Raw genomic sequence first — 27,242 nt, 5'->3', positions numbered from 1 at the left:
GATCATGGACTACAGGAAAAGGAGGGCCAAACAGGTCCCCATTAACATCAATGGGGCTGTAGTGGAGAGGGTCGAGAGTTTCAAGTTCCTTGGTGTCCACATCACCAACGATCTATCATGGTCCAAAAACAGGGTACGAAAAATCCTTTTCCCCCTCAGGAGACCGAAAAGATTTGGCATGGGTCCCCAGTTCTTCAAAAAGTTATACATCTGCACCATCAAGAGCATCCTGATCGGTTGCATCACCGCCTGGTATGGCAACTGCTCGGCATCTGTGCGAGCGTTGCAAAATAAATGTACACATACATGTTATTCAATCATTGCACCCACAATGCTCGCGCATGCCAACGAGCGTGTGTTGCCAGGGGCTAAAACATAAGTTGCTTCACCCATCACCTCATTGGCTTTTAGAAGCATATACCCACATGCCATCTCCTCATTGGTTATAACCACATGGGTGATTGAAAGATGAACTGAGGTCGGGCGGTTGGTTGTGGTAATACACCTTATTATGAAAGTTAGATACCAATCGCCATATAAAGTCCAAAGGAGAAAAAGCCTGGAAGGAGAAGAGATGACTAGAAACTATTCGGTTGATCGTTTAATGTGTGGATTAATTGTCAGAGTAGAGGACCTTGTGCACAGGTAAAATAACAACTCAACATTTATGTCCCAGGACAAATTAGCTAGCAACAGCAAGCTAGCTAGCTAAATAGGTCAAATTAGCTAGCAACTGCAAGCTAGCTAGCTAAATTGCCATACATGTTTAATGCTTTTTGACCTGTCCCCAAATTAATATAATTGTTTCAGAGTTTGCTTTGATATTTCAACCTGCGTGTCGTGATCGCATTTGGTGTGAGGGGACAAAATCTATTTGTGCACGATGGCGGACGCAGTTTGGGCATGGTGTGAGGCAAGACCTGAAACCCGACTCAATCATGACTTACTTCAAGCCAGCGGCTTTTAAAGATTTCACAAAGGTGTTTCCTGGGACTCACAACCTGGGTTGCTTCTTTCACATGAAACAGGCCATTTGGCAAAATTTACAAATGTGCGACAAAAGTACCTCCACGACACCGACTATGCCCAAGAGATCAGGGAGCTCGGCGTGCTAGCATTCGTCCCGCCGGCTGATGTAGGCCAATGTGTCCACTACTTGCTGGATACCCGGGTTCTTTCAGCGCACGGAATGTCAACTGGAGGAGCTCCTGACATACTTTCAGACAACATGGGTTGGGGAGAAGGTCGGATGCATTTTTTGTATTTTGCTAAGCTTATTTGTTGATAAATACATGTTTTATAGTGAATGGTTGGTGTGAATGGATGGTGCAAAAACTATATGAAAAAAAATACATTGTAGAAACTAGATACAGGCCTAGATAGATTATAGTTTGTTTTTAGCCTTATATATACACACTGCTCAAAAAAATAAAGGGAACACTTAAACAACACAATGTAACTCCAAGTCAATCACACTTCTGTGAAATCAAACTGTCCACTTAGGAAGCAACACTGATTGACAATAAATTGCACATGCTGTTGTGAAAATGGAATAGACAATGGGTGGAAATTATAGGCAATTAGCAAGACACCCCCAATAAAGGAGTGGTTCTGCAGGTGGGGACCACAGACCACTTCTCAGTTCCTATGCTTCCTGGCTGATGTTTTGGTCACTTTTGAACGCTTGCGGTGCTTTCACTATGAAATAATGAGCATGAGACGGAGTCTACAACCCACACAAGTGGCTCAGGTAGTGCAGCTCATGCAGGATGGCACATGGCACATCAATGCAGGATGGCACATCAATGCAAGCTGTGTCAAGAAGGTGTCTGTCAGCGTAGTGTCCAGAGCATGGAGGCGCTACCAGGAGACAGACCAGTACATCATGAGACGTGGAGGAGGCCGTAGGAGGGCAACAACCCAGCAGCAGGACCGCTACCTCCGCCTTTGTGCAAGGAGGAGCAGGAGGAGCACTGCCAGAGCCCTGCAAAATGACCTCCAGCAGGCCACAAATGTGCATATGTCTGCTCAGACGGTCAGAAACAGACTCCATGAGGGTGGTATGAGGGCCCGACGTCCACAGGTGGGGGTTGTGCTTACAGCCCAACACCATGCAGGACGTTTTTAATTTGCCAGAGAACACCAAGATTGGCAAATTCGCCACTGGCGCCCTGTGCTCTTCACAGATGAAAGCAGGTTCACACTGAGCACATGTGACAGTCTGGAGACGCAGTGGAGAACGTTCTGCTGCCTGCAACATCCTCCAGCATGACAGGTTTGGCGGTGGGTCAGTCATGGTGTGGGGTGGCATTTCTTTGGGGGGCCGCACAGCCCTACATGTGCTCGCCAGAGGTAGCCTGACTGCCATTAGGTACCGAGATGAGATCCTCAGACCCCTTGTGAGACCATATGCTGGTGCGGTTGGCCCTGGGTTCCTCCTAATGCAAGACAATGCTAGACCTCATGTGGCTGGAGTGTGTCAGCAGTTCCTGCAAGAGGAAGGTATTGATGCTATGGACTGGCCCGCCCGTTCCCCAGACCTGAATCCAATTGAGCACATCTGGGACATCATGTCTCGCTCCATCCACCAACGCCACGTTGCACCACAGACTGTCCAGGAGTTGGCGGATGCTTTAGTCCAGGTCTGGGAGGAGATCCCTCAGGAGACCATCCGCCACCTCATCAGGAGCATGCCCAGGCGTTGTAGGGAGGTCATACAGGCACATGGAGGCCACACACACTACTGAGCCTCATTTGGACTTGTTTTAAGGACATTACATCAAAGTTGGATCAGCCTGTAGTGTGGTTTTCCACTTTTAATCCAAATCCAGACCTCCATGGGTTGGTAAATTTGATTTCCATTGATAATTTCTGTGTGATTTTGTTGTCAGCACATTCAACTATGTAAAGAAAAAAGTATTTAATAAGAATATTTCATTCATTCAGATCTAGGATGTGTTATTTTAGTGTTCCCTTTATTTTTTTGAGCAGTATATAACCATATGCACACATTTATATATAATATTCTGCCCATACTAACTTATTTTAGGCCATAACTGAACCAATTTCTGTATATACACACACAATATTCTACCCATGAGCGCTAATGTATATACTATATTTGTAGCCATACGTGATTAAATTAAAAGCACTAAAAACAACTGCCCGTGTGAACGAATGTAGGCCAATAGGCTATTCAATATTTAGAACCATATGAGTAAACGAAAAGCAGTAAACGTACACATTATTTCACATTCTTTAATAACAGACTCATAAACAAATCACGCAATAGGCTACAGATCACTTCACAGCTTCACCAGGAAACTCAACGTATTGTAGCCTCACGTGGATGAAAGAGTAGCGGAGGAAGGAGTTCGCTTCTGCTGCAGTGTTCATGGCAAAATATTATGTGTTGCAGTGGTGCTTCACTTTTCAGCGGGGACTCAAATTATTATATAATTTTATTAACTTATCTAATCAAGATACAGTATATTAGTGTTTTATTTTTCCATATAAAACAAATAATCTTTGTATTTTTCTTCCACTGACAGAGTATTTTGTGTTGATCGTGGACAAAAAAAACTATTCAATCCATTTGAATCCCACAATGTAACACAGCAAAATGTGTAAAAAGTCAAGGGGTGTGAATACTTTCTGAAGGTACTGTACATGTATTTACTCAATACACATGAAAAGTTTGGACACACCTACTCATTCAAGGGTTTTTCTTTATTTGTACTATTTTCTAGATTGTAGAATAATAGTGAAGACATCAAAACTATGAAACACATATGGAATCATGTAGTAACCCCAAAAAATTTTTTGAACAAATCAAAATATATTTTATATTTGAGATTCTTCAAAGTAGCCACCCTTTGCCTTGATGACAGTTTTGTACACTCTTGGCATTCTCTCAACTAGCTTCATGAGGTAGACACCTGGAATTAAGTTAAATGAACAGGTGTGCCTTGTTAAAGGTTAATTTGTGGAATTTCTTTCCTTCTTAATGCGTTTGAGACAATCAGTTGTGTTGTGACAAGGTAGGGGTGGTATACAGAAGATAGCCCTATTTGGTAAAATACCAAGTCCATATTATGGGAAGAACAGCTCAAATAGGCAAAGAGAAATGACAGTCCATCATCACTTTAAAACATGAAGGTCAGTCATTATAGTACATTTCAAGAACTTTGAACGTTTCTTCAAGTTCAATTGCAAAAACCATCAAGCGCAATGATGAAATTGTCTCTCATGAGGACCGCAACAGGAAAGGAAGACCCATAGTTACCTCTGCTGCAGTGGATAAGTCCATTAGAGTTAACTGCTCCTCAAATTGCAGCTCAAATAAATGATTTACAGAGTTCAAGTAACAGACACATCTCAACATCAACTGTTGAGAGGAGACTGCATGAATCAGGCCTTCATGGTCGAATTTCTGCAAAGAAACCACTACTAAAAGGACACCAATAAGAAGAAGAGACATGCTTGGGCCAAGAAACACGAGCAATGGACATTAGACTGGTGGAAATCTGTCCTTTGGTCCGCTAAGTCCAAATTTGACATTTTTGGTTCCAACCACTGTGTCTTTGTGAGATGCATAGTAGGTGAATGGATCATCTCTGTATGCGTGAATCCCACAATGAAGCATGGAGGAGGAGGTGTGATGTGTGGTAGTGCTTTTCTGGTCACACTGATGGTGATTTATTTAGAATTTATTTAGAATTCAAGGCACACTTAACCAGCATGGCTACCACAGCTTAGTGGGGCTATCATTATTTTTCTACAGGACAATGACCCAACCCACCTCCAGGCAGTGTAAGGCTATTTGACCAAGAGGGAGAGTGATGGGGTGCTGCATCAGATGACCTGGCCTCCACAAATCACCCGACCTCAAACCAATTGAGATGGTTTGGGATGAGTTGGACCGCAGAGTGAAGGAAAAGCATCCAACAGGTGTGGGATATCTCAGCATATGTGGGAACTCCTTCAAGACTGTTGGGAAAGCATTCCAGGTGAAGCTGGTTGAGAGAATGCCAAGAGTGTGCAAAGCTGTCATCAAGGCAAAGGGTGGCTACTTTGAAGAATCTCAAATATTTGTTGTTTAACACTTTTTTGGTTACTACATGATTCCATATGTGTTATTTCATAGTGTTGATGTCTTCACTATTATTCTACAATGTAGAAAATAGTCTAAATAAATAAAAACCCTTGAATGAGTAGGTGTGCCAAACTTTTAACTGGTACTGTATATATTTTTTATTATCTTTGTCAATAAGTTAATATATTATCCTATGAAATAATACGTACTCTGATTCTCCCCCTGAAAGAAAATGTTTTATTTTGCGATCCCCCTGCAATTCCATTTGAATATCACTGCTGTAATGGAACCACTTGCCAACCGCCACTTCTCTATCTACCTCCTCACTGTCCTACTCTGACGCTGCAGCTAAAGGAAGACTGATTAGCAGGGAAATCATGGGGGAATCTTGAAACCATTTAATTGAAAACATTGAGTGTGTGTCTGTGTGGATTTTTGTTTTATTATCCTTGGCTCAGAGGTTAAGTTTAGAGTTACAATTAGGGTTAGGAGTTTGGGTTAGATTTAGGGGTAAAGGTTAATGGGAATCAATTGTTTGATCCACACAAGGTTAGTAAAACAAACGTGTGTGTGTGTGTGTGTGTGTGGGCTTTTACTACCCACAAGGATAGTAAAACAAGGAAAATTATCCCTCATGGGGACATTTCCCAGATCGCTACAACGACAAAGGCTATTTTAGGTTCAGGGTAAGCATTAGTGTTAGAATTAGGGTTAGGTGTTAGGTTTAGGAGTTGGGGGTTAGGATTAAAGTTAAAGTTAGGGAAAATATAATTTTGAATATTTTAGGTCCCCACAATGACAGTAAAACATATGCTGTGTGCGTGTGTGAGAGAGAGGTTAGGGGCATTGAGTGTAGTTTACTCACTGGGCCTCAGCACATGGAGGGAGCAGTGACGGTCCAGCCATTGCAGTGTGGTCTCACACAGCTCCCCTTTGCTTGTGGTGGAGACAGTCCCATTGAAGGACTCAAATAGTGGTTTAATAATGATGCTGAACTAAGGATGGTGGGTCAAGGGTCAAACACACACTATTTAGGGAAAAGATTCAAAGTTGCATCCTATTTCAATCTCAGAAGACATATGAATGAATCTCTCTGGCAGAAAGGACCTCAGATGTACTCAGATGGCTCATGGTATACAGTCCTATATCATACTACTTCATTTTCTACAGTCGTAACCTTTCACAAGTCCCCCTGAAACCAAACATTATAGCTCTTCTTTGCTTATATACAGCATCTAATCTAGCCATCTGACATAAATTAAATAAATATTAAAAGTAGCCTGATTGAATCTTATATCATTATGACAAAGTCACGTTAAATGCAAAAGTCATGTTAAATGTCAGTGATAAGGGTAAAAACGGATACGATCCAAAACTTCCAGTTCTGAAGTGTGCGGCTCTTCACGTACTCATCAAACTTCTCACGCATGTGGTCGAATCGGTGGCGTGTGATGGGCACACCTGTAGCAGGCAGCTGCTCCTGACACACACTGTGGCACAGCAATAGCACACAGATCAGATTACTATGTCATGTATACTCAAACTGTTTCCTGAACTCGTCTACTCAGATAAGAGAGATAACATAACAGTGAGGCAGTACATACTTTATGGAGGCATTGACCTCCTCAATCTCCTCCCGTAGCCTTTTGGTCTCCTCCTGCATCTGCTGCCTCTCCTGCTGCAGCTTCCTAATGTACTCCACTGTCTTCTGCAGCGTGACTGCATTACTGATCTGGTATCAAACACAACAAGAATAGGTGGCGATATTGGAAAGGTCATGACACGTGGTCAACTGCTGGAGCATTCAACAATGTGTGGGTATGTATCATTCTTTCATGACTTTACCATTTCAGACAGAAGATGTGATAGAATACTTGTAAAATAAAATTAAACAATGGGTACTGTTTACATTTCACATTAGAGAGGTGTTAAACAATGGAAATGTTAATGAACTTACCTGCAGAAAAAGCATAGAACCATTCACACAGCCCCGGTAACTGTATTTGGTTATAGGGCTTTTAATTTACAATGTTTTTTTTACCCCCTACCCCCTTCATATATATGCAAAATCTGGTATAAAAAAGCAGGCATGGTAAATGTGGGATTTTGTGTATGAAAGGGATACTATATTTGTACCCTATACCTGAAAATAATAGGATGTGCAAACACTATGCTTCTGAACTGATCTTTAAATAAAAGCCATCAAAAGCTAGATCTGGAATATATTAGTAGGAGGACTCAGTAGACAGATGACAGACAGACATGGCTTTACATTGGACTGGGACTTGAGAGCAGGAATCAGGCTGCACAGCATTTTGATGCCAATGTTGATGTTGAAGCGCCTCTTCTGTTCAGCAGTGATATGGGTCACCCTACGGCTCTGAAACAGACAGGGAGAGAACAGACACACACATAATCAGAATGATTAGTCTGCAATGATTCAACGGCAGGCACACAACACTGGATCTGCTTGAAAAAGCTGGAGTCATACACAGTCACATACACAGACATAGAATAGTAGGCAGGAGGGTGGGCTGCTGTTACCTGGTTGGACTCGTTCTTGGAAAGGGCAATGCAGCTGCTGTGTGGAGACTGAGGACTGGAGACCTGCTCTGACCCACACAGTGACCCCTGACCTGAGCTACGGTCCTCATGCCCTGGGAGACACAAATTATCCACACTTACCAAAAACCATCATAACAAAGACTGCTACACCAGTGAGCACCAACTCACATTTAAGACAATTCATTAATTTTATGGGAAGCAGATCAGTACTGTAAACATTCCAAAACACTGTATGAATGTGTTACCATGCCACATCCTGTATACACATGTAGAGCTAATAGATTGATAGCTTACATTTGACAGGAGGAAAAAGCACCCTGTGACACATGACTGAGTTTAGTGTACATACAGTGGGGCAAAAAAGTCAGCCACCAATTGTGCAAGTTCTCCCACTTAAAAAGATGAGAGAGGCCTGTAATTTTCATCATAGGTACACTTCAACTATGACAGACAAAATGAGAAGAAAAAAAATCCAGAAAATCACTTAGTAGGATTATTATTTGCAAATTATGGTGGAAAATAAGTATTTGGTCACCTACACACAAGCAAGATTTCTGGCTCTCACAGACCTGTAACTTCTTCTTTAAGAGGCTCCTCTGTCCTCCACTCGTTACCTGTATTAATGGCACCTGTTTGAACTTGTTATCAGTATAAAAGACACCTGTCCACAACCTCAAACAGTCACACTCCAAACTCTACTATGGCCAAGACCAAAGAGCTGTCAAAGGACACCAGAAACAAAATTGTAGACCTGCACCAGGCTGGGAAGACTGAATCTGCAATAGGTAAGCAGCTTGGTTTGAAGAAATCAACTGTGGGAGCAATTATTAGGAAATGGAAGACATACAAGATCACTGATAATCTCCCTCGATCTGGGGCTCCACACAAGAGCTCACCCCGTGGGGTCAAAATGATCACAAGAACGGTGAGCAAAAATCCCAGAACCACACGGGGGGACCTAGTGAATGACCTGCAGAGAGCTGGAACCAAAGTAACAAAGCCTACCATCAGTAACACACTACGCCGCCAGGGACTCAAATCCTGCAGTGCCAGACGTGTCCCCCTGCTTAAGCCAGTACATGTCCAGGCCCGTCTGAAGTTTGCTAGAGAGCATTTGGATGATCCAGAAGAAGATTGGGAGAATGTCATATGGTCAGATGGAACCTAAATATAACTTTTTGGTAAAAACTCAACTCGTCGTGTTTGGAGGACAAAGAATGCTGAGTTGCATCCAAAGAACACCATACCTACTGTGAAGCATGGGTGTGGAAACATCATGCTTTGGGGCTGTTTTTCTGCAAAGGGACCAGGACGACTGATCCGTGTAAAGGAAAGAATGAATGGGGCCATGTATCGTGAGATTTTGAGTGAAAACCTCCTTCCATCAGCAAGGGCATTGAAGATGAAACGTGGCTGGGTCTTTCAGCATGACAATGATCCCAAACACACCGCCCGGGCAACGAAGGAGTGGCTTCGTAAGAAGCATTTCAAGGTCCTGGAGTGGCCTAAGCCAGTCTCCAGATCTCAACCCCATAGAAAATCTTTGGAGGGAGTTGAAAGTCCGTGTTGCCCAGCAACAGCCCCAAAACGTCACTGCTCTAGAGGAGATCTGCATGGAGGAATGGGCCAAAATACCAGCAACAGTGTGTGAAAACCTTGTGAAGACTTACAGAAAACATTTGACCTCTGTCATTGCCAACAAAGGGTATATAACAAAGTATTGAGATAAACTTTTGCAAATAAATTCATTAAAAATCCTACAATGTGATTTTCTGGATTTTTTTTAAGTGTACCTATGATGAGAATTACAGGCCTCTCTCGTCTTTTTAAGTGGGAGAACTTGCACAATTGGTGGCTGACTAAATACTTTTTTGTCCCACTGTACATATAACAAAAAAAGTAAGGGCCTGGCGTATGTCACTCTCACCAGTACTTGTGGAGGGTTCTTGTTTCTTGCGGCTGGAAGAGTAGCTCTCCTCTTTAGGGATAATGAGCTGGGGAGACTTCGGAGTCTGTGGAAGGATGTGAAATCCAGGAGCCTGAGATAGAGGGATGTAAAGAAATAAAACAAAGTAAATGAAAACTATCTTAATTAAAACAGTTGAATGCAAAGGGGGCGCTTCAGAGCAGACCGGGTCTTACCCTTGATAGGCTGGAGGAGCCGATGATCACGCCCGTTGAGGGAACCACATCTGCTTTCAGGGGGGTTGGAGTAACAATCACTGCACTGGTATGCCCTGGGAAGGGTGCTGGGACAGCAAAACATCATCTGTCAGGGCCTTTGACATTAAAACCACAGGGTAAATGCAGATTCTCTCATGTATTTAATGTCTAATATTGAGCCTGGATGTCATTGATGATCTTTGCTAGGATCATTTAGGCTGAATCGCCTACAAACATTGACTAGTTTTCATTTAGTTTTTCATTACAATAGTGACTGACTATATAATGATATACAGTAGCACCACCTAGTGGTGAGATCAGACAGCTCTAGTGGAGCAGTAATCCCCCACTTCAATAAATACTATTGTTTCTAATGTGGTAGTTTTTTTCTGGGTAGCACCAGCTAGGCATGTATTAATTCAATATTACATTTGATATTAAATCAATCCACCATTCTTATTCAGCAACAGTTAAACCTTTTGGGATGTGATTAACTCACCTGTTAGGATGAGGTGAGACGAGGAGATGGCAGGAACAATCCTTTGCACACGGCGTGTCTTTTTGTTGGAGCAAGAGGGCTGGATGGGTCTGGGCAGGGCGAAGGTCTGGGGGTGTTGTGGGGTGGTGGCAGGTGAGGGTGGCAGGGGCTGGAGGGGTGGTGGTGGAGGTTCCCGGTTTAGGGAGCTGAAGTCAGAGCTGTGACTGAAGGTGGTGGCAGCATCACTGGGTAGAACAGTGGAGGTGGTTGTATGTGTGATGACAGATGAGGGCGGGGAACCGTCCAGGCTTGTGGCATCGTCTAGGGGTGGGGGGGCTACTAGTGTTGGGGTGGCAGCACCCTGGCAGGTCTGGGTGTGCCGCACCGTGGGAAGGGCTGAGGTTTGCATGCGGGAGGAGCCTCCAGCCTGAGCACTAGGGGGCACCGGCCCAGAGAACAGAGGCATGTAGTTCTGTACGTAAGAGGGGCTTCCACTGGTTTGATTGGACATGAGGGAGGAGATAGTCAGGGGGGCTGGGGAGGCGATGAGTCTGTGGTCATGACTGACGGACGGGAGGTCAGCTGAGAGGTGCATGGAGTAGAGAAGCTGGCCCTATCAAGTCACAAGGACAAGAGCAAAGATAGCACATTTATAATGTTATCAGCTAGTAAGATGTTGTGAAAACATCGAAGAATAAAAGACAGGTGTGTTAGGTCTGGGTGTGTGTTAGAGTTGAGGTTCACAGGGACTGGGCCAAGGGTTGGGGTTTACCTGGGATTGAGAGCTACTGCTGTGTAGAGGAGTGGCGGATGAGGCAGTGAGGGAAGCAGAGGGGAAGATGGGCTGACGGAGGCTGTGAAATAAGTCTGGAAGAAGAGTCTCTAGGTTAGTTAGAATTAGTATAACATCCACTCTACCCTCATAAGTGTTAGGATATTCCACCTGCTGTATTATACTTACCGTATGAGAGTAACATGGTGCTCCAGAGTTGGTGCACTGTGCTAGTGACATTATTTAGAGTTTGTCGCTATGGCAGAGTGCATTGTAATTACCTTGTAATTGCTCATAGGAGTCCATAAAGTCCAGGTTGGGCTGTAGGGGGATGAGTCCAGGCTGGATCATGTCTGCGTTCCCTGCATGAGCTATGGGGAACATGGATGGGGTGTGAATAACAAACAGACTTTTCCTATAGCTCTGGTTGGAGGAAGGTTTGGGTGGATCTGAGTAAATAGAAAAAGGCTTGGTGTATGGCAATGCTATTCAACTGGCGGCCCGCGGGCCAGATCAGGCCCGTTTATCAATTTAGAACGGCCCTTTGATAAATTCTGAACATTAGTAAAAAGAACAGCTGAGACAATCCGCCCAAAATCCAATGTTAAGTGCCAAAAGGAGCCCTCGTTCAATATTCTCCATTGGGAGAATCTGTTTTCCTGTAGTCCCAACCATTAAGTGCTGTCAGTCAATATCACCCAACATACAAGTTACAGCAAATCAGAGCTGCTAACAGGGGTACAGGGTCTGTTTTCCCACCTATTGGCTCTTTCACCACAGATGAGATCACTACACTGCCTGATACAGAAGAGCGTGATTTGAGTTTTTTTTAAACATCACAGACTCAGTTGTGGCTATCATAAACTTTATCCGATCAACATCTAGCCTGCAACATCGCTTGTTTCGTAGTCTGCTGAGCATCATGATCTACTTTACATACATTTTCCCACATTTTGTTGTGTTACAGACTACATTTTAAAATTGAGAAAATGTAGATTTCGTGTCACTGATCTACATACAAAACCCCATAATGTCAAACTGGAATTATGTTTTTAGAAATGTTTACAAATTAATAAAACATTTAAAGCTGAAATGTCTTGAGTCAACACACATTCAATCCTTTTGTTATGGTAAGCCTAAATAGGTTCAGGAGTAAAAATGAGCATAACCACCCTGCAGGCCAGAAGCATACCACCCTGCATCCCACTGCAAGCTTGCCTCTGAAGATAAGCAGGGTTTGTTCTGGTTGGAAGACCAGATGCTGCTAGCAGTGGTGTTGGAGGGCCAGTAGGAGGCACTCTTCTCTGGTCTAAAAAAATATCCCAGTGATTGGGGACATTTCCCTGTTTATGGCATCATCTCTCAGATTGAATGTTTAACAGGTGGCCTGACTCTCTGTGGTCACTAAAGATCCCATTGCAATTATTGTAAGAGTAGGGGTGTTAACCCCGGTGTCCTGGATAAATTCCCAATCTGACCTTCACGGCCAACTAATTATCCCCAGCTTCCAATTGGCTCATTCATCCCCCTCCTCTCCCCTGTAATTATTCCCCAGGTCGTTGCTTTAAATGAGAATATGTTCAGTCAACTTTCCTGGTAAAAAGATAGAACAATAAATTGCATGTACTCCTTGTTCAATAATGGTGTTTAACGTGATTTATAAATGAATACCCCATCTCTGTACCCCACACACACACACACACACACACAATTATCTGTAACGTCCCTCGGTCGAGCAGTGAATTTCAAACACAGATTCAACAAAGACCATGTAGGTTTTCCAATGCATCGCAAAGAAAGACACCTATTGGTAGATAGGGGGAAAAAACTGAAGAAAAAAAACAGACATTGAATATCCCTTTGAGCATAGTGCAGTTATGAATGTAACACTTTGGATGGTGTATCAATACACCCAGTGACTATAGATACAGGCGCCTTTCCTAAATCAGTTGCTGGAGAGGAAGGAAACAGCTCAGGGATTTCACCATGAGGTCAATGGTGTTTTTTAAAACAGTTAAGAGTAATGGCTGTAATAGGAGATGACTGAGGATGGATAAATAATATTGTAGTTACTCCACAATACTATCATAAATGACAATGAAAAGAAGGAAGCCTGTACAGAATGCAAATATTCCAAAACATGCATACTGTTGGCAATAAGGCACTAAAGTAACACTGCAACAAAAAAATGCCATAAAAAAAATTTGTTTTGCCCTGTGTTACGTTTGGGGCAAATCCAACACAACACATCACTGAGTGCCACTATTGAATATTTTCAAGAATGGTGGTGGCTGCATCATGTTTTAGGTATGCTTGTCATCGGCAAGGAGTAGGGAGTTTATAAAAAAGTCAAATAAACAGAATAGAGCTAAGCACAAGCAAAATTCTAGAGGAAAACTTGGTTCAGTCTGCTTTCCAACAGACAAATGTACCTTTCAGGAGGACAATAACCTAAAACACAAGGCCAAATATACACCGGAGTTGCTTACCAAGATGACATTGAATGTTGCTAAGTGGCCTAGATATTTTTAATATATAAAAAAAAAAAAAAAAAAAAAAATCGACTTTAACATCTATGGCAAGACTTCAACCAACTTGACAGAGCTTGACACATGTTTTAAAGAATGGGAAAATATTTTACAATCCAGACAGATAGAGACTTACCCAGAAAGCAGCACAGCTGTAATCGCTGCCAAAGGTGATTCTAACATGTATTGACTCAGGGGGGTGAATACTTACAGTATCTAATCAAGATAGTGTTTAATTTTCCATTAATCCCAAAAAATAAAAAATGTAATCTACTTTGACAAAGTATTTTGTGTAATCCATTTAAATCCCACTCCGTAATAACAAAATGTGGAAAATGTCAAAGGGGTGTGAATACTTTCTGAATGCACTGTATCTAGAAAACAAAATCATATCAGATGTTTGTTTCTTTGTGACATCTTCAATCAATTAAATTTACTTAATTTGGGACTACAGGGGAGGGATAAAACATTTAGTGACATGGTTGGAAAAACAAATGATTTTCAAAACAAATGTGTTATGTCACCCCCAAAGTCAATTCCTCCTTTGGCCGCCTCTCCTTCTAGTTCTCTGCTGCCAATGACTGGAATGAACTACAAAAATCTCTGAAACTGGAAACACTTATCTCCCTCACTAGCTCTAAGCACCAGCTGTCAGAGCAGCTCACAGATTACTGCACCTGTGCATAGCCCATCTATAATTTAGCCCAAACAACTACCTCTTCCCATACTGTATGTATTTATTTTGCTCCTTTGCACCCCATTATTTCGATTTCTACTTTGCACATTCTTCCACTGCAAATCTACCATTCCAGTGTTTTACTTGCTATATTGTATTTACTTCACCACCATGGCCTTTTTTTGCCATCACCTCCCTTATCTCACCTCATTTGCTCACATTGTATATAGACTTATTTTTCTACTGTATTATTGACTATGTTTGTTTTACTCCATGTGTAACTCTGTGTTGTTGTAAGTGTCGAACTGCTTTGCTTCATCTTGGGCAGGTCGCAATTGTAAATGAGAACTTGTTCTCCATTTGCCTACCTGGTTAAATAAAAGGTGAAATAAATAATAATCTTTTTTTTTTTAATTCCCCACTGTAAATAACCTTCTTCAAATCTGGCCCCTGTAAGAATATAGTTGATAAGCCCTGGTGTATGGAATGGGATGTTGGTGGTGGGCCCTCACCTATTTCCCTGGGATTGGGCCAGGCCATGGGCTGGTGGGAGGCCAGCGTGGAGAAGAGTGTGTCAGAAAACTCTGACATCAGCACGTCCATGTCAAAGAGTGGGTCCATCTCCATGGGGACGGGTGACTCACGGCTCTTGCGAGCAATGCGGCGCCCAGCCATTTCCTCATCCTGATAAAGGGACACACGGAAGGTGTCTGGAAAGACATCCCCAAACAGCGAAAACTGTTCTTCCGGCCCCTTGGGGTGTTCAATATGCAACAAGCCAGCCAGTCAGTTACACAAAAAACATGCAGTGCACATATTATACAGCATAGTCACACAACTAATCTACTTAACAGAGTAAGATAAAACAATTATGAAACATGCACATCGCATACTCAAATTGATTATGCACCAAGCGGTTTGTTTGAAGTAGACCTACTACACTCCCCTACGTATTTTTTGGACAGTGAAGCTGAAACTTAATTTGACTCTATACTCTAGCATTTTGGATTTTGAGATACAATGTTTCATATGAGGTGACAGTATCTTTTATTTGAGGGCATACTCATACATATTCTGTTTTACCGTTTAGAAATGAAAGCACTTTATATCTCTAGTGCCCGCTTTTGAAGGCGTCATAAATATTTGGAGAAATTCACTTTTGTAATAAAGTAGTCAAAAGTTCAGTATTTGGTCCTATATTCCTAGCACGCATGACTACATCAAGCTTGTGACTCTACAAACTTGTTGGATGCATTTGCAGTTTGTTTACGCTGTGTTTCAGATTATGTTGTGTTCAGTAGAAATTAATGATAAATAATGTAGTGTGTCATTTTTGAGTCACTTTTATTGGAAATAAGAATAGAATATGATTCTGAACACTTCTAGATTAATGTGCATGCTACATTGATTACGGATAATCATGGATGAATCGTGAATAACGATGAGTGAGAAAGTTAGAGGCATAAATAGCATACTCCCTCTAAAAAATGCTAACCTTCCCGGTTATTGGTACTGGTGAGCGGTTAGCATGTCTTGGGGGTATGATCTTCGTGCCTAACTCATTCACGATTCATTACAGATTTTCTGAAATCATGGTAGTATCCACATGAATGTAGAAGTGTTCAGACACATATTATATTCTTCTTTATAATAAAAGACTACAAAATTACACAATACATTATTTACCATTAATTTATATTGGGCACAACATAATCTAATTTACAACTAACACAAACTGCAAATGCATCCAACAAATTTGTAGAGTCACAAGCTGGATGTAGTCATTGCGTGCTAGAAATATGGGACCAAATACTAAACTTGGACTACTTTAACACACATAAGTGAATTTGCCCAAATACTACAGGCACTTTCAAATGGGAGAACGAGATGCATAAAGTGCTTACATTTCTAAACGGTAAAACAGATATGTATGAAAATACCCTCAAATTAAAGGTGACATTCTTTAGTGTTCTGTAAAGTTGATCTCAAATCCAAAATGCTGAAGTATAGAGACAAATTAAAACTTTTTTTAAACTTCACTGTCCAAATAAATACGTAGGAGAGTGAGCGTATGTGTACTCAAAAACAGCATTAGAACACAACCTACAACTTTAATGAATTCATTCTGTGACATTAATAACCTATTATTTTCCATTTTCACATTAGATTTCAGATGTTGGGATTATTTGGGTGTTAACCTTATTTTCTCTCACACTACTTTGCTATTATCAAATTTGAATAGAGCCAGCATCACACACAAGATCACTTAGATTGCATACCTTGAGAAGGCTTGAGAGATCGTCATCCTTGTGCTTCTGTAACTGTGACAAATTGGAAAATCAATGTTAATTGGCAGATTCATATATTGAATGAATAACATGAAGTAGAGCATACTAAATGTAGGATATTCAACTGGTTGCCTCGCGAGCCAGTTAAAGCAACTGACAAGAACCTAAAATAGGCATACTACTGCTTAGTCTTTTGTTTAATTGCGACATAGCGGTACTTAAAAATATATATATATATTTTTCATTTTACCCCTTTCTCATGATATTCAATTGGTAGTTACAGCTGCAACTTCCCTCCTTCGAAACATGACCCTGTCAAGCCACACTGCTTCTTGACACACTGCTCGCTTAACCCGGAAGCCAGCCGCAACAATGTGTCAGAGGAAACACTGTCCAGCTGACGGCCGAGGTCAGCTTGCAGGCGTCCGGCCCGCCACAAGGAGTCGCTAAAGTCGCGATGGGACAAGGAAATCCCGGCCAGCCAAACCCTCCCCTATCCCGGATGATGCTGGGCCAAATGTGTCTCCCGGTCACGGCCAGCTGTGACATAGCCCGGAATCGAACCCGGGTCTGTAGTGATGCCTCAAGCACTGCAACCTTAGACCGCTCCGCCACTCAAGAGGCCTAACATTGTGCTAATTTAATCTAAAACACAGAAAAGGCACCATTTCAGGAAATAACTAAATCCATTACTCTACCCTTTTCTTGAAATATGTCCTCCACTTGTGATACTCTCGAATTACAATTTCAATTCTTCTTTTCCAATATTTCCCCTCTGTGGCTATTGCCTATGGAAGATAGAGGGGGAGGGAGAAAAGAACGTGGGAAGAGGTTGACAGAAAAGTGGTAAGCAGTAAGGAGGGGTGAGAGACATGGGTGGGAGTGGAACAGAGGAGAGGGGGGAAATCATATAATTGATAATGAAGAGCGACATGCGAAGGAGCCAAAACGATACGTATGGGATAAAAAAGTGATCAGAGAGAAGAGTCTGGTTATTAGGGTGAAGCAGCGGTATGGTACTGTTGCCTATATACCCAGCAATCCACTACCCCTCCTTACCTCTGCCGGACGATGGTCCTCCATGTCCACGGTCCCATCCAGAGGAGTAACAAAATGGCAGACAGGGTTCTCTCGCTTCTCCACATCTGTAGAGTAGAACACATGCAAGAGCTACCAGTTGAGTGAAAATAACACACCAGCTTACTAATTATAGAATATACCTAATATAATTGAGAGCAGATATCAATTTACCCAGATTGATTAAATATGATTTGTACACATTAACTGTAGACTATACTTCTCAATCAGAAGGTGATTCAAGTGCAATCCAGTGGCTCTCCAAACCCAACCCTGGATTCCCCTGCACAAGCGTTAATCCAAAACTTCTTTCAGCAAAGTTAAACCTGGTTGTTACTTCGTTACAACAGTTGGGTTACTGTTTTTAGTGAGAGACAGAATAGAGTATGAAGCTATGTGTGGAGCTCTTACATTGCATGTACCAGGCCCTCCAGATAGCATTGTTGAGCCGGATCTTGTCTCTCCACAGCAACTTCAGGCCTTTGAAGTTCTTCCATTTTGGCGACACCAACTTGCCGCTGAAAAGGCAGAAGACAACACAAGCATCTAAATGACCTACTCAAGCGGCAAAGACTCAGGTTTGCAAAATCAAGAGGTAATGTTAACAGTGGAGTTAGAGGTTATCATAGAACAAATATGGATGTCACCCCTGATTTCAGACAGCTCAACCTTCCCTTTATCCTAAGTGTAGGCAGGCTGCCTTGACAGTGGACACACTCCATGACTCCAACTCTGAAAAGGCCAACATAACACATGCGTCCATAGGGACTAAGTAGGCCACCGTTGACACTGGAGACTACACAAAACACAACAGTGAGGCAGAGAGCATAGGTGAGGCAAAGACAAGGCAGTGGAGGTTTTAGCATGTTCTATCAATCATGAACAACGTAATGTTCCATTTCACACCGATGCTTGGTGGTTATCGTGGGGGAGTGTTGGAAAGATTCAAATAAAAAAATAGACTTGGTTGACTTTCTGTGTAATGAAAAGAAAATGTGTCTCCTTGTCTATGTAACTGACATATTTGGGAAACTAAATGAACTGAACGCAAGCATGCATGCATGCAGGGGAAATACAAAAACATTATATAGATGAGTGACAATCAGTGGATTCAGAGGAAATAATTCTTATTGGAGAGTCTTTCAAAAGTGAACCATGCGCCCTTCCCTTGGCGGTGCATGTCACATGCGCTGAATACAACAGGTGTAGACCTTACTGTGAAATGCTAACTTACAACCCATGAACCAACAATGCAGTTAAGAAAAATAAGAGTTAGGAAAATATTAACTAAAAAAAAAAGTAACACAAAAGAATAATGACGAAGTTATATACAAGGGGTTCAGGTTAAGTCGAGGTAATATATACATGTAGGTAGGGGTAAAGTGACTATGCATTGATAATAAACAGCGAGGAGCAGCAGCGTAAAAACAAAGTCGGGGAGCCATTTGATTAACAGTTCGGCAGTCTTCTGGCTTGGAGGTAGAAACTGTTAAGCAGTCTTTTGGACATAGACTTGGTGCTCTGGTACCGCTTGCCATGTCTATGACTAGGGTGGCTGAAGTCTAACAATTTTTAGGGCCTAGGTGTTCCTTTTGTCCAGGTGGGAAAGGGCAGTGTGGAGAGCAATAGAGGTTGTGTCATCTGTGGATCTGTTGGGGCGGTATGCGAATTGGAATGGTTCTAGGGTTTCTGGGATTATGGTGTTGATGTGAGCCATGACCAGCCTTTCAAAGCACTTCATGGCTACAGATGTGAGTGTTACATGTTGGTAATCATTTAGGCAGGTTACCTTGGTGTTCTTGGGCACAGGGACTAGGGTGCTCTGCTTGAAACATGTAGGTATTACAGACTCGGTCAGAGAAAGGTTGAAAATGTCAGTGAAGACACTTGCCAGTTGGTCAGAGCATGCTCTGAGTACAGTATCAGTAAGTGTCCCACACGAGTGATGACTGCTCACCTCCAACGATTAGAAGAACAGTTTGGGACTTACTTCCCAATCCGTTTGACTGTGATCCTGGCTCAGTTGATGTGCCAGTAAGTAAAATCTAACAGTTGATTGAGCTGTCATGTGACAATGCTGCAGATAACGTATTTGGCTATTTCAGCCACACTCGTTGCTGACAGGTTTATAAAATTGAGCACTCAGCCATACAATCTCCATAGACAAACATTGGCAGTGGAATGGCCTTGTTGAAAATCACTGAGCTCTTCAGCGTGGCACCGTCATAGGATGCCACCTTTCCAAACAGTCAGTTTGTCAAATTTATCCCCGCTAGAGCTGCCCCGGTCAACTGTAAGTGCTGTTATTGTGAAGTGGAAACATCTAGGAGCAACAACGGCTCAACCGCGAAGTGGTAGGGAACACAAGCTCATAGAACAGGAACCACCAAGTGCTGAAGCACTTAGCGAGTAAAAAATAATCTGTCCTCGGTTGCAGCAATCACTACGGCAGGAGCTTCAGGAAATGGGTTTCCATGGCCAAGCAGCCATACACAAGCCTAAGAACACCATGCACAATGCCAAGAATCGGCTGGAGTGGCGTAAAGCTCGACACCATTGGACTCTGGAGCAATGGAAACACGTTCTCTGAAGTGATGAAAAACGCATCACCATCTGGCAGTCCGATGGAAGAATCTGGGTTTGGCGGATGCATAGTGCCAACTGTAAAAATTTGTGGAGGAGGAATAATGGTCTGGGGCTGTTTTTCAAGGTTCGGGCTAGGCCCCTTAGTTCCAGTGAAGGGAAACCTTAACGGTATAGCATACAATGACATTCAGGATGATTCTGTGCTTCCAATTTTGTGGAAGTAGTTTGGGAAAGCCCTTTCCTGTTTCAGCATGACAATGCCCCCATGCACAAAGCGAGGTCCATACAGAAATTGTTTCTCGAGATCGGTGTGGAAGAACTTGACTGGCCTGCACAGAGCCATGATATCAACCCCATTGAACACCTTCTGGATGAATTGGAAAGATGACTGCGAGCCAGGCCTAATCATCCAACATTAGTGCCCGACCCCACTAATGCTCGTGGCTGAATGGAAGCAAGTCCCTGCAGCAATGTTCCAACATCTAGAGGAAAGCCTCCCTAGAAGTGTGGAGGCTATTATAGCAGCAAAAGGGGGACCAACTCCATATTAATGCCCATGATTTTGGAAAGATATGTTCAACGAGGTGTCCACATACTTTTGGTCATGTAGTGTATCTGTGTGAAGCTGGATTCAGTGCTCTCGTCTGCATTAAAACCAAATGTCAATCCAGGTTGGATGTGACAGCAGAGATGAGGCGCGCCCTTCAAAAACGCCCCGACTTTGAGAATCTCCGACTCGACATGCACACCCATCTCATTAGTGCTGGTGAGATAATATACATGTCAGTAATTTGCAATTGACTGCCATAGCCCCACATTAAAACGTAGGCTATGTGATGGTGATTTGAGAAGACAATCAGAAATACTGTTAGAATGTTTTTCAATCGACTGCCATAGCCCCAAATAAAATGTTTCTCACTTGGTTGGGGTCGGAATCATTTTTCGCTATCAACATAAAAAAAAATATGTAACCATTATTTAACTAGGCATGTCAATTAAGAGCAAATTCTTATTCACAATGACAGCCTACACCGGTCAAACCCGGACGACGCTGGGCCAATTGTGCGCCACCCTACGGGTAGTGCCCAAAAAGGTTTGGGACTCCCTAGCCTAGTATAATCTGTTTACTATAACTAAAAGTGCAGTTCATAGGGTTGAGTCAAACACAGGAAGCCAGAGGCCATCAACAGGACAAGAAAAAAACAGGAACAACGGGACATTCATATGTGTAGGACTAACAGGTTGCGCCACAGCAATGGATGTTCCCCCGACAGACATGGTTACGGCGAGTGTTTAGTTGGTCGCTCTACACAGACGGGTTTCCTCACACAACGCTCCAGTTTACACTTCTGTAGAAGTTCCCATTTCAGTTGGAACAGAGAGGATGAGTCAGAAATGAACGCGCATCACCGGTGACGTGACTGCCATTTCCGCTTGTTGCCCTATTTAAATATGAGCACAATTCCTGCCCGGGAACTATCTTTCCCCTTTTGAACTTTCAATGAGAATCTGGGGAAATATGCTATGTTGGATTGACATTAAAGGTTGCCCAATGGCCCGGGGTAGGTAAACTGTGGATGCCCGGTCGGGAAAGGTACAATTTTGTCACAAAGACAACCTTTATTTCACATTGATTCTAGTGTTCCATTTGTTTAAAACAACAAACCAAGGCCAAGTGCCTTACTCACTCAATTCTGATCAGACCACTCCCTTTAGTCTATTCACAGGCGTGCTGAACACAAAAAAGATCCCATTAGGCCTGTAGAAATACTGCCTATAAAACGTATCTAACTGATGGGATACACAAACAAAACTATAGACAAGCTACATTCCGTGCTTAATCACGACAGCTTTATCACAAATTCAAAAGAGACTTGCGAACCGCTAGTGTGCCATTTAGAATTGGTTACAACAGCCCTACACCTAGGCAGGTTCCAGACTGAAACGTGCAACAAAAACATTGTTTTGGTAAAAGGCAGAGTATTTTTTTCTGAATCATTAGTCTACTTTGCTACATTTTTAACAAAAGCCTACCCACCAAGTTTAAAATAAACAAATCAAACAAGGTAAACAAATGTACACCCATGGAATGTGGGTGACGTCTGGTTAAATATGGGAATTTTAGCTTCCTAAATGTTGTTAACGGTTTGTCTCAACTCGCAATATTTCAGGGAAAAACACCCTGTTAAATCGGGAGTAAACGGTGAACAGCGACGAAGTTGCACCTGGGCTTAGGAGTGTTTTAACGACGCATCGTTCCAACGGCCAAAGACTTAACATACGTTTGTCAAAACACCATGCAGAGAACGTTTGTTAAATGCGTTGTTGAAGCTTGTGTCGATACTGAAAAATAGGCAGCGCTGCTCTCGGATCACCTTTCTACACTGCACAAAAATATAAACGCAACATGTGAAGTGTTGGTCCCATGTTTCATGAAATTAAAGATCCCAGAAATGTTCCGAATGCAGAAAAAGCTTATTTCTCTCGAATTTTGTTTACATCTCTGTTAGTGTCAATTCTTCTTTGCCAAGATATGCCACACCTGTCAAGTGGACGGATTATCAAAAAGCTGATTATACAGCCAGATCATGCCTCCCAAATTACGCAGTGGTCAAATGCACTGCATCGCAGTTCTTGGGGCGTCACTACAGACACGGGTTCGATCCCAGGCTGTGCTACAGCCGGCCATCCAATCACAGCCCACGGGTATGGAGTCGTGTGAGCGAGCAGGTTTGCTGATGTCAATGTTGTGAACAGAGTGCCCCATGGTGGCAGTGGGGTTATGGGCAGGCATAAGCTACGAACAAAAAAAACAATTGCATTTTATCAATAACATTTTGAATGCAGAGATACGGTGATGAGATCCTGAGGCCCATTTTGAGGTCCATTTTTGTTAAGGTATCTGTGACCAACAGATACATATCTCTATTCCATGTCGTGAAATCCATTGGATAATTTATTTAAATTGACTGATTTCCTTACATGAACTGTCACTGAGCAAAAAAAATGTTGTGTTTATGTTTTTGTTCAGTATATATTAAAATCTTACCTTAACATTAGAATTCTTTCACAATACTGAGAATGGACCAGCTCCTAGAGAGATATTACCACCCATGACTGCAAATATAGGAGGGTTATTCTAATGCCTACCCAATAATAATGCACTAAAATCCCAGATTTGGTACAAATTTGTCCACATGCTGTTAGGCCTACACATTAAATATATTGAGGCAAATATTACAGAAAGTAGCCTACAATTAGGCAAATATAACTCAATTGATTTAACATGAAATTGATTTAAATGGGATTTAAATATATAGGCCTATATAGCCTATACTGTTTTTATCTGAAACGTATTTTTATCCTTTGCTTATTTGTAGCCTAGTCAACATCATTCTGAAGTTATCGGCGGTCAGAGAGACAGACAAACATTTTGATTATGTGTTTAGCGTATATCTTCGTTAGATGCAAAAAACATCTAACGGCACACTTAGCTGGTTCGTATTGCCTCGGAGGCCAGGTTGGGGCTGGTTCTATGAGAGGTCTGAGGCAGTCGGTAAATGACGAGCGTTTTCAAGGGCAACTTTTCTAACAATGGTTTTGGGAAACAGCTTGGAGATTTAACGTAGCTCCTACGAAGGTTCTAACGAAGATGCTTTTGGGAAACCGGGCCCTGTTTCGGTAGCGCGAGTCGCAGCTCAAGTGGTGCTTGCAGTCCATCATTTAGCAAATCACCTCGCAACTCTAGCAAGTGTTTTTCAGTTTAAATTACCCAATGACAATGAGCATAGACTCTATTTAGTATGTATTTTGCATATAAATGGGATGAAAGGTATTTTTTTATCCCGACAAGTGAACTGAAACTATTAATGAGTCAAGGATATGTCCTTCCACTTAAGCCAAGTTGATGTGTACAAAGCCACCTGAGCCGGATCCACTTGGCTACATGTCAACAAATGTAGCCACTAGCCACTGCATTGGAGATTCCTGGGGACACCAGGCTTAAAACCTCTCCATCTATGACAGCCTAGGTGAGGACACTTGATGCTCCGGACGCCCTACCCCAACCCCCCAAGTTGCAAAGGCAGAATCGTTGTGGTTCCTTAAACTGGGCCAGTCTACCACAGTCATGTGCATCTTCAAACGCAGTGTAATAAAAAAAAGAGGAGTGAGTTTGATTTTATGGTGGACTCTTCAGGCGCTGTCCTACTGTGTAGCAAAACAGAGGGTACCTGGACCGTCTACATTGCGGTACACTTTTGTTGCTCTAAGAGAGAGCCAAAGTGCTAAAGGAATCCAGATTATCGTGCATGTAGTAAAGGGTGTGGTTCACTAGAGATAAACGGTCAAGCAGCGCTTACCTGACGTCACTGAGGGATGACCTTAGCTTGACATCACTGAGGGATGACCTTAGATTATGAGAATGAAAGCGCAAAAAATGCTGTTGATTTAATTGGCCAACTTTGTGTTATGTACCTGCACCATGGCCCTACCACCTACATTTAGTTCAGGTTCTGAACATATGTCATTGTTCTCTACATTCCACTAAACCTAGTCTGCCATAAAACTAGAGCAAAGGTTGCGGGATGTGCGATGGTGCCAATCCTTGGCAAGAAGAGAGCTGTAAAGGAATACAATCTCCCTTGCACAGGTGTCATATCATGTGTTGACATGGGTTGAGGGTGTTCTGAGAAGGAGCAACACCGACTTTTATTGCAAAACCCCTGTCAGCAAAGTGGTGCTCAGGCTGTTTGCATTGCCTGGGCATCTGGTGTCAAGTGTCCTCTCCACACTCAGCACATCAAGCATGGCTAAACATCGGGCTGTAAAATCCCAACAATCCAGGGTCCATTCTCTCAGCGAAACAGGGTGTGTATATGGCTGTCTGTGTTTGGCACTAGACAAAAGACGGCATCTGAGTGATTCCTTATAAAATGTAGGATTTTCCCCCCTAATTTTGTCTGTCATAGTTGAAGTGTACATATGATGAAAATTACAGGCCTCTCATCTTTTTAAAGTGGGAGAACTTGCACAATTGGTGACTGACTAAATACTTTTTTGCCCCACTGTATATAGCGAAGGTACATGACGTAATGACGCCACGTAAAATTTTACTCAATACATTCAACACAGCATTCCTAAACTAGCCCAAACGTCTGCTGTGTGGATCGATCAGTCAACAAAGTCAAGCAGTCAACAAGTCAAGCAGTCATTTGAAAGAGTAACAACATTTCAGCAAGACAACTCAAAGGCGAAATCCATTAAAGCCAAGATAATGGAATTCATTGCTCTTGACAATCCACCGTTCTCCATCGTTGGTGATGTTGGCTTTCGCCGACTGGTCGGGCACCGGTTAACACTACCAAGTGTGCTATGTTGCCTTACCGGAATTACACAGTAATAGCGTCACTGCTATTAGCTTCACGACATACATACTATGAAACACCGTTTGGGTCTTTGTGTGTCAAAAAAGATACACTAGCAATGTCAAAACTGTACAAAAAAGTCAGCAAACATGCAAACACTGGTTATGAAAGATGTGTTTAAAATACAGCATTTGTTATAAAGCATAATTTGTTCAACCGCAACTTCTGGGGTAGCTAGCATTACCTAGTCAGCCTGAAAACAATGACCAGTAGAAACTGCAGTCATTTTCATTATTCTGGGCAATGATTTAGGAATCTTTGTGAGTACGTATTAGCTAGGATGCCACTTGTTATTCGTCTATTAAAATTGAACTTCAGTTCATGAAAATAAATAGCTAGCCAGCTACTTAACCCTATTGCCCAAAGCTAACGTTATAAGCAGCCAGCTAGCTTCATCCGGCTAGTGAGGCTCGACAGGAGCGGGTTATGTGTTGTAAAGCTAGCCACAATAAGGATTAGGCACAATAGTGGAATTTGCAGTTCACCTTCAAAATAAAAATGTCATTAAAAGTGATGCAAATTAATAAAAATAGTAGAATTATGCCATACTTTTACTTTGAAGGCTAACCACAAAGCACACTATTGCGGCTAATCCTTATTGTAGCTAGCTTCACATAGATGGGGCCGACCACCATTAATCAAGTAAGAACTGTCTTATAAATTAGAGTTATTTTAAATGACACCTAGCTATATAGTTAGCTAGCTAACTATAGCTACTCAAACAGATTGTCGTTTTTCTATGTTTTTGAGGAAGATGATTGTTTGCATCCATGAGCAACCTAGCTTTTTTTATGATCAGCACTGTAGGTGCGCGAGACAACTTTACCAGTACATTAGCATACATATCGACGAATCGCTGTGACATATCAAATATGAGTGAGTGTAATCAATGTGTAATAACTACTTAAAACATTTATGAACGTTAAATTATTATGTGATGTACAGTCCTATTCAGGTCCTGATTGGTCAAATATTGTTAAATAGTATATTTTTTGACACGCAAAGGGTGTTCCATAGAAATCGAAGATGAGATTGAAACGACTGAACAGATAAACAACGAAACAGCACAGTACGTAAATTAAATAAATACAGTTGAAGTCGGAAGTTTACATACACTTAGGTTGGAGTCATTAAAACCCGTTTGCAACCACTCCCCGTGATTCACTTTTGGGATGTGTTCTTCGGCTTGCAAGCTTCCCCCTTTGTCCTCCAAACATAACAATGGTCATTATGGTCAAACAGTTATATTTTTGTTTCATCTGACCAGAGGACATTTCTCCAAAAAGTACGATCTTTGTCCCCACGTGCAGTTGCAAACTGTAGTCTGGCTTTTTTATGGCGGTTCTGGAGCAGTGGCTTCTTCCTTGCTGAGCGGCCTTTTTGGTTATGTCGACATAGGACTCTTTTTACTGTGGATACAGATATTTTTGTACCTGTTTCCTCCAGCATCTTCACAAGGTCCGTTGTTGTTCTTTTCACACCAAAGTAAGTTCATCTCTAGGAGACAGAACGCATATTCTTCATGAGCGGTATGATGGCTGCGTGGTCCCATGGTGTTTATACTTGCGTAGTATTGTTTGTACAGATG

The 27,242-nt window shown here is 42.2% G+C and overlaps 1 protein-coding gene across 2 annotated transcripts in view; it reads right to left on the bottom strand.

Annotated features, from left to right (window-relative positions):
• Positions 1-27,242, bottom strand: part of LOC115111624 (MLX-interacting protein-like) — a 43,501-nt gene that overhangs the window by 10,546 nt on the left and 5,713 nt on the right. Inside the window, exons 2-16 of one of the 2 annotated variants that reach the window (XM_029637874.2) lie at positions 18,054-18,160; positions 17,625-17,710; positions 17,264-17,353; positions 16,557-16,598; positions 14,790-15,030; positions 11,355-11,444; positions 11,074-11,168; positions 10,323-10,914; positions 9,803-9,909; positions 9,588-9,699; positions 7,640-7,752; positions 7,368-7,475; positions 6,700-6,827; positions 6,462-6,585; positions 5,961-6,090 (exon numbers count right to left, since the gene is read on the bottom strand). In XM_029637874.2, the coding sequence (XP_029493734.2) occupies positions 5,961-6,090; positions 6,462-6,585; positions 6,700-6,827; positions 7,368-7,475; positions 7,640-7,752; positions 9,588-9,699; positions 9,803-9,909; positions 10,323-10,914; positions 11,074-11,168; positions 11,355-11,444; positions 14,790-15,030; positions 16,557-16,598; positions 17,264-17,353; positions 17,625-17,710; positions 18,054-18,160 (2,165 nt within the window). The remainder of the gene's footprint in view (positions 1-5,960; positions 6,091-6,461; positions 6,586-6,699; positions 6,828-7,367; positions 7,476-7,639; positions 7,753-9,587; positions 9,700-9,802; positions 9,910-10,322; positions 10,915-11,073; positions 11,169-11,354; positions 11,445-14,789; positions 15,031-16,556; positions 16,599-17,263; positions 17,354-17,624; positions 17,711-18,053; positions 18,161-27,242) is intronic. The other variant, XM_029637875.2, reaches the window with a different exon arrangement.

Source organism: Oncorhynchus nerka, linkage group LG27 (genome assembly GCF_034236695.1).
Source record: "Oncorhynchus nerka isolate Pitt River linkage group LG27, Oner_Uvic_2.0, whole genome shotgun sequence".
NCBI lineage: Eukaryota > Metazoa > Chordata > Actinopteri > Salmoniformes > Salmonidae > Oncorhynchus > Oncorhynchus nerka.
The sequence above is the reverse complement of the archived record's forward strand: the minus strand, read 5'-3'. Positions and strand labels throughout refer to the sequence as shown.